The 12,519-nt window shown below is 40.5% G+C and overlaps 1 protein-coding gene across 2 annotated transcripts in view; it reads right to left on the reverse strand.

Moving 5' to 3' along the window:
* The window catches only part of LOC148019992 (Nucleic acid-binding proteins superfamily), a 66,137-nt gene that overhangs the window by 13,165 nt on the left and 40,453 nt on the right, over positions 1–12,519 (reverse strand). For both annotated transcript variants that reach the window (XM_087700236.1, XM_087700237.1), the window contains exons 5-7: positions 2,744–2,864; positions 2,396–2,477; positions 2,186–2,286 (exon numbers count right to left, since the gene is read on the reverse strand). In XM_087700236.1, coding sequence (XP_087556362.1) covers positions 2,186–2,286; positions 2,396–2,477; positions 2,744–2,864 — 304 coding nt within the window. The remainder of the gene's footprint in view (positions 1–2,185; positions 2,287–2,395; positions 2,478–2,743; positions 2,865–12,519) is intronic.

Consider the following 12,519-nt stretch of genomic DNA (forward strand, 5'->3'; position numbering starts at 1 on the left):
GCAGGTGCTAGTGTCTTCATCACTCATTCTTCAGCTGTCGGAGAACAGATACAGCCCTGCAGCTGCTGTACTAGCCGCCTATTATCCCATCTTCATCCTGCTTCACACAAACCCAGCTTCCTGTTGGATAGGAAGAAGTTGCAGCTGCTGATGTCACCAAACTGGATGCATTTGATCCCAAACTGACCACCCAGTAGCTGTCCCTTTTTGGAGCCCTTCGCCACTTGACTTTGTTTCAGCTCCAGCTAGACTGTTGAGCACATGTACTTCATTGTAAACATCTGAGCAATATAATTAACCATATTTTTTCTGCAAAAAAAAGCCAGAGACAATCTGAGAAATCCACTATAGCACTCATAGATCCCTCCAGACCCACTCTCTTGGATCCCACTGTGACCCTTGAAAGGGACCTCCTTTGATAAGCCCAATGTCTCCATCTATCTATCAAGTAGTATGCCACTGCTTTAATCCTCTCTCTAGAGCACCTTGGGAAATCTACAATGATCCTCTCTTTGAAGGCGACCATCCTCATCCACCATGAAAGTGGAAATCATGTCTCTCCTAGTTGCAATGAAAGTGGAATCATGATTTCCAACATGAAAGCGGAAATCATGTCTCTCCTAGTAGCAATGACCTCAAGGAGGTCTTGAGAAAATCCCTTGTTTTTTGCAGCTCCTGGAACCTCTGCAGGAGGCTTCTTCACTCAGCAATCATCGCCTGCATGCTAAAGGTCATCTTCATCAGCATAATCAGCTCCTAATTTTTTTAATACAATTCTTGAATCACCCTAACCTTCATTGTTATCCAGTTTAAGTGACGTAGTGGCCACTTTTGAAGCACGTATCCAAGATGTTGCACTTCCCCCTTTACAATGGTTGTTCTCAAGAGCAATATCTTTAAGGATGAAGTCGAGAAAGTGGTTCTTAAGCATGTAGACCCACTGGCATGTTGCTTCTACCTCTAGGCGATTCTTCCACTTGACTAGATAATAACAGATATTCGGGATAGACAGTCTAACAAGGTTGTTATGTCTTGTGCTAAAGAAGGTATAGGGATGGAAACATATAAAAACTAACTGATATCTGATTTTTCATGATGTTCGTAATGCCAAGTAGTAAAATCATGAAAAGACCTAAGTATGATCTAGGATCAGAGATGAAAAGGTTCCAAATAGACAGAATTGTTTGCCAAAATATCGTCACAAGAAACAACCATGCAAGTTCCCAAATAATTTATGTATCCGCATAAACCCTACAAAAGATTGCACCTTCAGTCATCCATGGAGGTGGGGTGACAAGTTAGTAAACTTTGCTTGATGATAAACTGTAAAGGGAACTTTTCTGAAACCATGCATTTCTCAACTTTCTATCTAGTTGATTCTTTGTATTCAGCATTGGGACAGATTGAGAAGGCTAAAGTAATGCTGGATCTCACTGCAAAGCTGTCTAAGGTGCATACTCAGTCCATGCCGCCTTTGCATTTGAGGGAAGGACATCACCCACCCATCCCCATTAACAACACCTTTAACAGTACTCTCTCTAGAGTCTCCTAGAGAGCCACAGGTTGAGGGACGATAGCCTTCTGGTGGATGCTTTGCAATCGTATTGTGTTGTTGCCTGCTTGAGATCAACAAAATTAGGGATCTTGGGTTCAATCATGAATCAAAACTGTAGGGTTGGTGCAAGATGCACTTTCAGAGCAACCTGACAGCAAGATGCTACATATCCCAATACTGTTTGATACCTCCAAATGTAAAATTATCTGCCTCTGTTTTTTGCCATATCTTTCTTTGGCTTATCTATGTCCCAATTGTATCAAAATCTCAGAAGGCCCTATGCATTGGACCAGTCACCATGGTATGGTCTTGTGCATGGTCAAGCTGATCTCTAAAAGGGTGCATGACACTGCTATGAATATCATGTCATAGCATGTTTTGAGACTACATGACGCAAAAAGGAGCAAGAAGCAAACACATATAAGCCACACAGTTTAATTCTGTACACATGTACAAAAATTCCCTGCATGTTAAAAATGGTGGGCCAAACATACATGCAGGATTTACCAAGAAAAAGACGTCATTAGCATATACATTGGACTGAGCATATATTTCCCAAATCGGCAACTTTGGCCCCAGATAATACTGCAAGGTCAATTATTATTCAGGCAGATAAATTAATATATTTACCCATCTTCAGAAAGTAATTCCTGGCATATATCTGCCAACCCTGGCAATGGTTCATTTGAAACACCATCCTCATAAGCTACTGCATTGTCAGGAGATTCTTCCTGGTTGTGGAATCAAGTAATACAAAAGGCAACAGGTCAAGGACTTTTCATCTTACACAAGTGCACTTTGTCATTTTGACTGTAACATGGAAAGGGCATTAATTTTCACCTGAGACATGACCGTATCAAGAGTTTCTAAAAGCGGATCCACTTGAAGCTGTTTGATTGAAAGGCCAATTCTCATCTTTTCACTGAAAATGAGGAGAATTCTTAATTTAATTAAGTTAACTGGATGATGGATCAACTTTTCTGAGGCAATAAGAAAATGCAAAAAAGCAATGCTAGGAAAAAGCTAATTTGAATCAAATTCACATCAATGAAGTCTGGATTGGTTAAAAATTTTTAAATTCAAGAAATTACTGCAAACCAAACTCTCCATAATAGTGGCTCTATGATGGCTCCTTGCCTTTTCTGAACAGATGCAACAATATGGTGATAATTTGGCATGCAAACTCACATATCCAGGTTAGTGACTTTGACTTGCACATCTTGACCCTCCTGAACAACGTCTTTCGGATTATACACATGATCCCATGACAGTTCAGAGATATGCACAAGGCCGGTCACACGATATGAACCTACAAAAAGAAACAAGATGCATCAGCTGATATGTATGAAGCTCCAAAACTCAAAGAGTTTCCACCACAAAACTGTGAAGAACTGGACAAAAAGTGACACCAAAGTATTAGACTGTCAGCTTTAGCCTATTTGCTGTTTCTAAAATAATCATTGGAATTTCAAAGTGAAATCTACATATAGTTTTCAACCTCACACTAATGCAAACAAATCAACAATATTTTAAAAATGTAATTATACATCATCTTGCAAGAAAATTAAACAAGCTTTTTCAGCATTTCCTAATAGTCTTAAATGAAGTAGACTATTTTTTCCCCTAACAGAGAAAATTCATCAAAAAACCCTGAGTGAAAAGTATCATTATCATAAATTACAAAATACTAGACTACTTATCAAGGTGTAGACTAATATCAAGAAATCGAGTGAAAAATTTCCCCTCCCTGGTTATCTGCACCAAGGATGTGTCAAATACAAGGCTACTGAACCATTCAGGTGCCTAGGTGGAACAAAGTGTAAATCTCCTACGCATAAAGGAAAGCCTCTCGAGCCTCTTGCCCCTAATTATGCTATGGGAATGTGCAATCCTTCCCATCTACTCTGAGAGAGTGATTACTCTCAGCGCATACATGCAAGAAAGTGTCTCCAAAGTAGTGGTGTGCTGCTGCTCCATTTAGATGCTGCATCTCACTATCCACACCACACACTGATGCCACCAATAATCTCCAATCTTGACAATCATAGCAGCCAAGAAACCGTTTCTTTCAATTTGAAACTTAGGAAGCATTTCTTAAAGTACGAAATGTTTCTAAGAGTAAAAAACATGGGGCTTTTTTTTTGGAGTTGAAACCCAAAACATGGTTTTTTTAATAAAAACTGTTGAGCAATGTTAAACATGATGATAATGATGTGGAATGACTCGTGAGGGCTCAAGATTTTGGATGAGCAACTGATTTTTTTGTGATTTTGTTTTGTTATTGGACTTTGTCAATCTAGTATCTATTCTTGCCTTGGGAGTTGATTATTATACGACTTTAGTCTCATTTATGAGTTATTTATGATATATTATGATTCGTTCTCGATTTTGACATTTTGTCAATCTGTTTTGAAATGAGAATCATATGTTGCAACTTGACTCAGACCATATTGTAGATCGGCTATTTATATGTTTATTTCAATTTTTTTTGTATGACGTATATGAATCATAATGTTTGAGTTCTGAACCATACTATAGCTTATCCAAAGACTAACTTTGGCATAAGTGACGAGTCAATAATAACGGATCATGGATATGTAAAGTATTATTCTCAATTGACTCTATTGTCAATCTGTTTTGAAATGAGAATCATATGTTGCAACTTGACTCAGACCATATTGTAGATCGGCTATTTATATGTTTATTTCAATTTTCTTTGTATAACGTATATGAATCATAATGTTTGAGTTCTGAACCATACTATAGCTTATCCAAAGACTAACTTTGGCATAAGTGACGAGTCAATAATAATGGATCATGGATATGTAAAGTATTATTCTCAATTGACTCTATTATCACTCAAGCTCAATTGGCAATTCTTTGTTTGAGGGAGAGTTCCATAGAGGTTTAGAACCTCTTTCCCTGGTCAAAACTATTAAAAATCCCTACATAAAAAATCCCACGTTTCTTATTTTACCCCCTCTTGAAAGAAACTTATAAAACACATTTCTAACGTTTCGCTTCTAAACGTTTCTAACGTTTCTGGCTGTTATGTTGACAATGGCCTCATGTCCATTTAGTTTGAGAAATTAAGATCCGCTCACTTGAAAGTCTTTCTATACACAAGCAAGTCCGCTATTGGTGACCCATGCAATTGTTCCCCTGATCCCTAGGTCACAAGCATTTGAGCATGAGTGCCATGGAATACCAATCTGAGGGCTCTCCTCCAAGCCTCCTAAGCTCAAGGCAATCCCAAATACATTTTCTGTCTCTCCCCCACTACCCCATATCTCAAACAAGCAAGCAGGCCACATCATCTCCCAACAGCTCATTACTACTAGACTCCTATTGCCATAAACCACAAAAAGATGGAAATCTACCTAGCCCTAAAAGTGTCCTCCAAAAGTCTAACAAAACTAAAGAGGTCCCATGTCTAAACCACTGTTGGGTAGCTGCTAGAATCATCTTGATCCTGCTGTGGTATCCCGCTCCTCAACCTAGTAGCATACCATAAAAAAGAAAGGTCTAGAGCTTTGTTCTAAAATGGCTCTACAAAACCAAACCCACTTTCTTGGATCCCATATTGAAGTATTTTCCAAACATCTTCTCTGGTATGCCAAAATCTCCACTGTCCTATGAGCAGTAAGCTCCATCATGATCTACGTATGAGTTCCACTCAAAATGAGCTGCTAACCTAACCATTAGTCCAATGAAGCGAGAGTAATCTAACACCTTGCTTGTGTGTCTACCATTCTTTTCCATAATGAAATGAAAGACTCCCTACCTCCATGTCACTACCAAAAGCAACAATATGTCTCCTCTAGAGAAGAGTCCTATCAAAGTTTGCATGTAGGCAAATATGTCCTCCACTCCTCAAAACTGCCTCTCGAATAGATGCTGGCCTCCTCTCAGTCCCTACAATCTCTACTTCCTCAGTAGATGCATAGAAAGGTATCTAAAAGTAAAACCACTCTTCTACAATACAAAATCGGACCAAAAAATCTACTCACAAGAAAAGTGTGATGTCTCACAAAGGGCATGCACCATCTAAGAGATCAACTAGTTGTTCAAGAGAAGGGGTTGCCTATTGAGCTAAAAAATGTGCATTGCACATTACACTTTCATTAATCTCGTTAAGCAACTAGAAACGCAAATGCATAAGTGTGCTTCTATGTCCCATAAGCAAAACCCTAACTTTGGTTGGTTCCATCTCTATAAATAGAGTGTGCTAGGTTAATTGCACCCTTTTGCATCCCCAATTTCTCCAATCTAAAGGCTACCTACACCTACAATCAATAGCAGTTGTTGCCATCAATCCAACCCCCTTTGTGATTGCTTAAGCCCCTATCACAAGCCCCTAATGGTAGGTGATGAACTATTCAAAATGATTCTTGCCATTTTGCAGTCCTATGATTTGGCGGAACTTGTTACGGAGGCTATTCATTGTCCTTCTTCGCGAGACGAGTCCAAACTCTCTTCTAGTGATAAGGTGGTGTTTGCAAAGGCTTAGGCACATTGGGATAAACTCAATGCTTACATCCACTCGTTTTTATTTCTCTCATGTCCTACATGGACAGGAAGGCGGTAGGGCATCTTATTCCAGATGGGCGAGGTAGTACCCATATATCCAAGGTGCTTTATTTGCCGGCCTTGGGCTACCATGTACTTTCAATGCACAAGATTTGTGCCCTCGTCCTTTTGATCAAATTTGATGTGGATTTTTTTCGAATTCTTGATCATGGATTGAGACAAGTTATTTCTTCAGGATATGAGGAGAATGGAGTCTATAAGTTGCAGGCTTCTTCTGCCTTGACTTCTCTTCTTCTTACCTCACAAACTCAATCCAGGCTTTGGCATGCTCCATTTGGCCACCTCAACTATGATTATCTTCAGAAGGTGTCCAAGGGATAGCTTGTTCCAAGTTTATCAATTGTGGTGAGCCAGCAGCCTTGTTTATCCTACATCCGTGGGAAGCAGACTCGTGATGTTCCTAGCAAGGCTTCAAGGTGATCTTCAGCACCCTTGGAGCTTGTTTCTAGCTATCTTTGTGGACCGATGACGATGGAGTTGCTTAGAGAAGCTTATATTTTATACTAATTGTGGGTGATTACAACAGGATGACATGGGCTTATTTCTTGAAGCTGAAGTTGGAGGCTTTCTTCAACTTTAAGGATTGGTTGCTCTTTGAGGAGAACCAATCGGGCTAGTAGCAAAAGACCTTACGATCAGATAAGGGCGGAGAATTTGTTTCTAATGAGCTTGTTCGTTTGTGTGCATATGGTGGTATTCACCAGGAGTTTGTCAATACAAATACCCCTCAGGAGAATGGCATAATGGAGCGGAAGAATCGCAATGTGATCAAGATGGCCCATACCATGATGCAATATCGTCAGATACCTGTGTGTCTATGGGCTGAGGTTATGGCTACTGCAGTTCACATCCTTAATTGTTTCCCTACTTCTGTTGTGTTTGGTATGACTCCATATGAGGCGTACTTTGGGACTAAGCCAAATGTTTCTTATTTCAGGAGCAGGTGTTTGTGGGCTATAGCTCGCACTCTCGAGGCTACTGATGTATAATCCCATTAAGCGAGATGTCTACACAAGCCGTGATGTTAGGTTTGTGGAAGTTCCAACCTCGGAGGGGGATAAGAAACACCCTATTCTTGGAGATCCTGATGATAGCTAGGACCCAACAACTGTTCCTCTAGAGCTTGTGCCTTTTGAGGACTCTTCTTCAAACGAGGAGCTCAGTTCTCAACCATCGGATTCACCGATTGCTCCCCTGTCGTCGATGGACCTTCCAGAAACTTCAGCCGATGGAGAGTGACAAGGCGGCCTCCTCGTTGGGCTAATGACACTCTTCGCACTACACGGATTGAGGGGTTCCCTGAGGAGTGGTAGCCGCAAGATGGCCTACAGCGTTCTCAGAGAAACCAAGCACACCACACCGAGCTTGTTTACACTAATTACTGATTGATGGCTCATGTCATGTAAGATCCGGAGCCCACCTCCGTGAAGGAGGCTTACAACATGATCATTGGCAGAAAGCGATGGAGTAAAAGCTGGAGTCGATTAAGAAGAATGGCACTTGGTGCCAAAGCCTCCTCATAAAAAGATCATTGGAGTCAAATGGGTCTTCAAGTCCAAGTATCACAAAGATGGCACATTGGACAAGCACAAGGTCCACCTTGTTGCTAAAGGGTTTACACAATGCCCAAGCATTGATTTCCATCATAATTTTGCCACTATAGCTTGGATGGCTACTATTCGTGCAGTTCTTGCCTTGGCTAGCCATAGGAGATGGCCGGTCTATCAATTGAATGTGAAGTCTGCCTTCTTAAATGGGGAGTTGAAGGAGGAAATCTATACTGAGCAACCTCCAAGCTTTGGTTCTTCTGATGGTAAGGTGTACAAGTTGCACAAGGCTCTCTATGGCCTTAAGCAGGCTCCCCATGCTTGGAATGAGAAGATTGAATCGTTCCTCCAAGAGAAATTGAGGTATCCGCATTCCAAAGCCGACCCCCAACTTTATGTCCACGCCTCAAGTGGAGGTTGTGTGTTGTTTGTCCTTTATGTGGACGACTTGATTGTGAAAAGTGACCATACTCACATGGTTGAGCAAACGAAGGCAACACTTCATGAGAAGTTTAAGATGACAGATATGGGACTTCTTCACTTCTTTCTAGGTCATGAGATCTATCAAACTCGGGGGGGTGGGGGGGGGGGGGGGGGGGGGGGGGGGGGGGTTGTTCCCAGCAATGGTATGTACAAGAGCTCTTGACTGCATGTGAGATGGAGGAATGCAAGTCTCTTATGACTCCTATGGACCCGAATTGAAAGGCTACAGCTCATTTCGATTCTTCTTTGGCAGATGCTACCCGTTATAGCCACTTAGTTGACTCCTTGATCTGGCTTCTTAATACTCGTGTTGACTTATGTTATGTTGAAGGTGTGCTAGCCAAATTCATGAGTGACCCCAAGATGGTGCATTGGCAAGCTGCTCAAAGGATCTATTATCCAAATCTTGGAATCTATTATCCCACTAGTACAGGTGCTACAAACCTTGTACTTACAGGATGGAGTGATTCTGATTAGGCCGGGGATGTGGATCATGGAAGGTCCACGACAGGTTATTGCTCGACCTTGGGTGTTGGTACTATTTCATGGAGCAGCAAGAAGCAACCCACGATTGCCCTATCTTCAACTAAGGTGGAGTACCGAGCCTTGTCTTCTACTACATGTGACAGCACGGCTTCGCAGGCCCTTGGAGGAGCTTGGCTGCCGGCAAAGCGGTCCTATTGTTCTCCAGTGCAACAATGAGAGTTGCATTGCCTTGGCCAAGAACCCTATTTTTCATGCTCGGACGAAGCATATTGAGATCTAGTACCATTTCATTTGGGAGAAGATTCTAGATGAGACTATTCCCTAGTCTATTGCAAGACAAAGGACAATATTGCAAACATGATTACGAAGGTGCTTCCTCAAGCTTTACTTCGACAGCACTCTAAATCTCTTAGCCTTCTACCATGTCTAGGATCTGAGAGGGGATGTTAGAAATGGACATTCCCCGAACAGGCAACAGGTACAACATGTACACCAGGCAGCGATTGGTGCAAGAGTGCCACAGGGTAGCTGCGCCGTATAAAGCGAGGGTAGATTGCAGGTCACAGCCAGTTTTGCTAACCAATCGCCTACTATTTCTCGGTGTTTTTGGCTGGCCTATTTATTGGCCTCAATTTTTGCAGTCTTGATTAGTTGTGCTCCTAATTTTCAGGTTGCAGACCGTGGAGAATTTTCACACTGCAGACCATGGGGACTGATCTCGGGGCTGATGGAGATTGAGATCTTCCACGTGGAGACATACGCAAACATTCTCTCTACACCCGTGTATATTTCTGCATCCTTATACAGCATTCTTCACTGCAGATTTTCTGTGTTTCACTGTCTCTTTCTCTCTCTTTCTTCTCTCTGTCCGCTCTTTGTCTTGGTCATTCGCTTCCGCATTGCTTCACTCTAACACACCTTGCCCCACTCGTTCTTTTAAATGAGTCATGTGGAATACAGGGTGAACTTGGATCGCCAAAGGTAAGTCATGCTCACAGGATATAGTACTTATCATTCTAGTGCATTCAAAAGGGACACAATACCTTGTGCTTTAACCATAACATCAAAAAGCCTATTTTAGGGGCTTTCTGCCTTCTACTATTAGAAAAAGCACTAGGAGTATTCTTCAAGGTGTAGATGTCTAGGTGCTAAAATGTATTTAGACCATGTGTAATGGATTCATGATAGGCCATATTACAAGAATGAAGGGCCATTGTTGCAATGCCAATTTGCATCATCTCTATTGTGTCTAAGGTCCATTAATAAAAGTTACTACTGTAAAGCTTGCTACAAGTTACTTAGAGGTCATGCTAAATCAACTTTTGCACCTTTGGTCAACTATGTGGGCAAACATATCCTTTGTGGAATTGTAAATATCTTTTTTTCCCTTGTCTTAGTAATATTATTATATTTCTTTCATGAACCAAAAGAAAATTCAAGGCTTTATACATTCTTCTTTAAATGGATTTCATGAAATTTTTGCAACTAATTTTGCATTGAACCTTAATTTTAATTAATGTCTTTAAACTTTCCTTCTTCAATTGTAGAATAAAACATTGCATGATCCTAAGCCGTTTCAATGCTTTCCCTCCCAATGGTCAACATCTCTTATAATCATGCAAAAAGTCAACCACCAATTGCATTTTCACCCCCTTGAGCTTGATGGCAATTTGCGGTTTCAGCTCATAGTCGTGCATTAGCTTAAACAAGTCATATCTTGTGCCAAATGCTTAGCTCTACTATGAGCTAATTCAATTTCATGAAGATAATGCTCCAAATCTAATTGTCTACAGCACGCATCCTCCATAATATGATTGTCCTCTCTATCTGTCCATCTATCTCACGATGCTCCAAGGATGACATGAACAATTGAGTTTCCAATTTTTGAAAAATCATCCACCAGAAATGGCCAATAAAATTAGGGTCTCAATCACCAACTATTTGATCAAGCAAACCATACAACCTTTAAAGTTGCTCAACAAAGAGACTAGCTAACTCATGGCTTTTCACAATCGACTTTGTGAGAATGAATCGAGACATTTTAATCAATTGATCTACCATAATCCAAAGTCCATAACCTCAATTCACAGGGGGTAATGGGGGGGAAATCCTACTACAAAATCCATAGAAAAGTTGCTCCATTTTTTATCAAATTTTATAAAGGATGCAACATTCTCACTTGTAAACTAATTCTAGAGATACTCGCGTAAGACTCAACCAAAGTCTTCATGTGTGGCCAATAGAAGCAGTGAGCAACCAAAGTGTCGTGTATACGAAGTATTCCATAGCCAGTGCATCATGACACTCCTGCAAAATTTTCTTGCAAATATCCTGATTATCAGACACATATACTTTGCCTTCTTTAAAAGGTAACCCATTAGGAATGGAAAGCTTTTCCACCATCTTTCTCTCATTAGCCAACTCTCTGCGATTTGGACCATCAAAGCATCCAAAGCAACTAGGTCCATCTTGGACTAATAGCCAAGTTCTACCAAAGTGAGAATCGTTTTGGCAATGCCGTTTGAAAGAAAGGTAGAATTCACTCAAATTTTTAGAGAAGGATAAGGCATTAACTTCAGGGATCCGACTAAGGGCATCAACAACCATATTGGTTGTGCCCTTTCAGTAATGGATCTCAAAGTCAAGTTCCTACATAAGCTCTATCCATTTCACATTAGATCACTAGATAGCTTCATGATATTTGGCTAGGCTCCATGGGGTGCCTATCTTTTCTCATGAAAAAGAAGGTTGGCACAATGCACTTCTGCATAGATTATAAGGGTCTCATAAGGTGACCATCAAGAAAAAATATCGATTGCATTAGATGGATGATCTTATAGATCAACTTTGTGGTGCATGGTATTTCATCAAGGTCGAATATATCAAATATGGATAGTTCGGGAGGATGTCCCATATAGTCTATTTAGAACACAATATGGACACTGTCAACTTTTTGTCCTATCATTTGGATTGACTAATGCTCCTGCAACTTTCCAAAAGAGAATCCATCACATACTACTAGTATCGATGAATATGCATGCTAGTATGGGTGCTAGTATATTAGAAACATGTCTGAAATATTATGCCATCAGGCCATCCTAATCTTGTGCCCTCCCATTTTGTAATCTATAAATCATATCTCTAACCATTTTCCAAGAGAAGAAAAACTATTGTATTGGCCTGCAAGCCTGTGGAGGCTACATGGGTGGCTGTCTTAGCACATTGTATACTTGTCTCCCATAGTCAAGCCAAGCATTTGGTGATGTGATTTGTATGGGGAGCTATCTCTCATGAAACATTGTCATGAGGACATGTATTTTTGAAACCTCACTTAACATGTGGATTAATTCTTAACCACATGATTAAGTAAATATTACACGCATGAGGTGCAACTAGGGTTAAAGTAAATTTACGAGCCCAGGACCCAAAGAAATCACAGGATGTCAAAGGCAAAAGTTACTATAAGTTATGCCGCACAAGTACTTGGTGGTATCTGGTGCCAGTTATTGGCCTAGGTCATTCATTTGGCCATAAGTGTCAGTTGGTAACACTAGGAAAGTGGCATTTAATGGTACCTAACACCAATCTGATGGTCAAAGATGGTGCAGAGACACTCGGGAATGGAAGTTGCCTAGCCAATTTAATTATTGGCCAGTCATATTATTTTTCACTGTACCAGAATAATTATTAGATTAATTTTTAGTGTTTAAAGGCTGAAAATTAATATTTAATTATGAAAAATGCTGGAAAAACCATTTGGGAAGGCTGCCACTTGTCAAAAATGCCCATGCAGAACTGAAAAACGTCTTTAGAGGCTGGAGAGAGGCATTTTTATAAATTCAGCCTGCAAGAGAGAAG

This window comes from Lygodium microphyllum, chromosome 19 (assembly GCF_053477565.2).
Source record: "Lygodium microphyllum isolate KBCC chromosome 19, Lygodium_microphyllum_v1.1.10, whole genome shotgun sequence".
Taxonomy (NCBI): domain Eukaryota; kingdom Viridiplantae; phylum Streptophyta; class Polypodiopsida; order Schizaeales; family Lygodiaceae; genus Lygodium; species Lygodium microphyllum.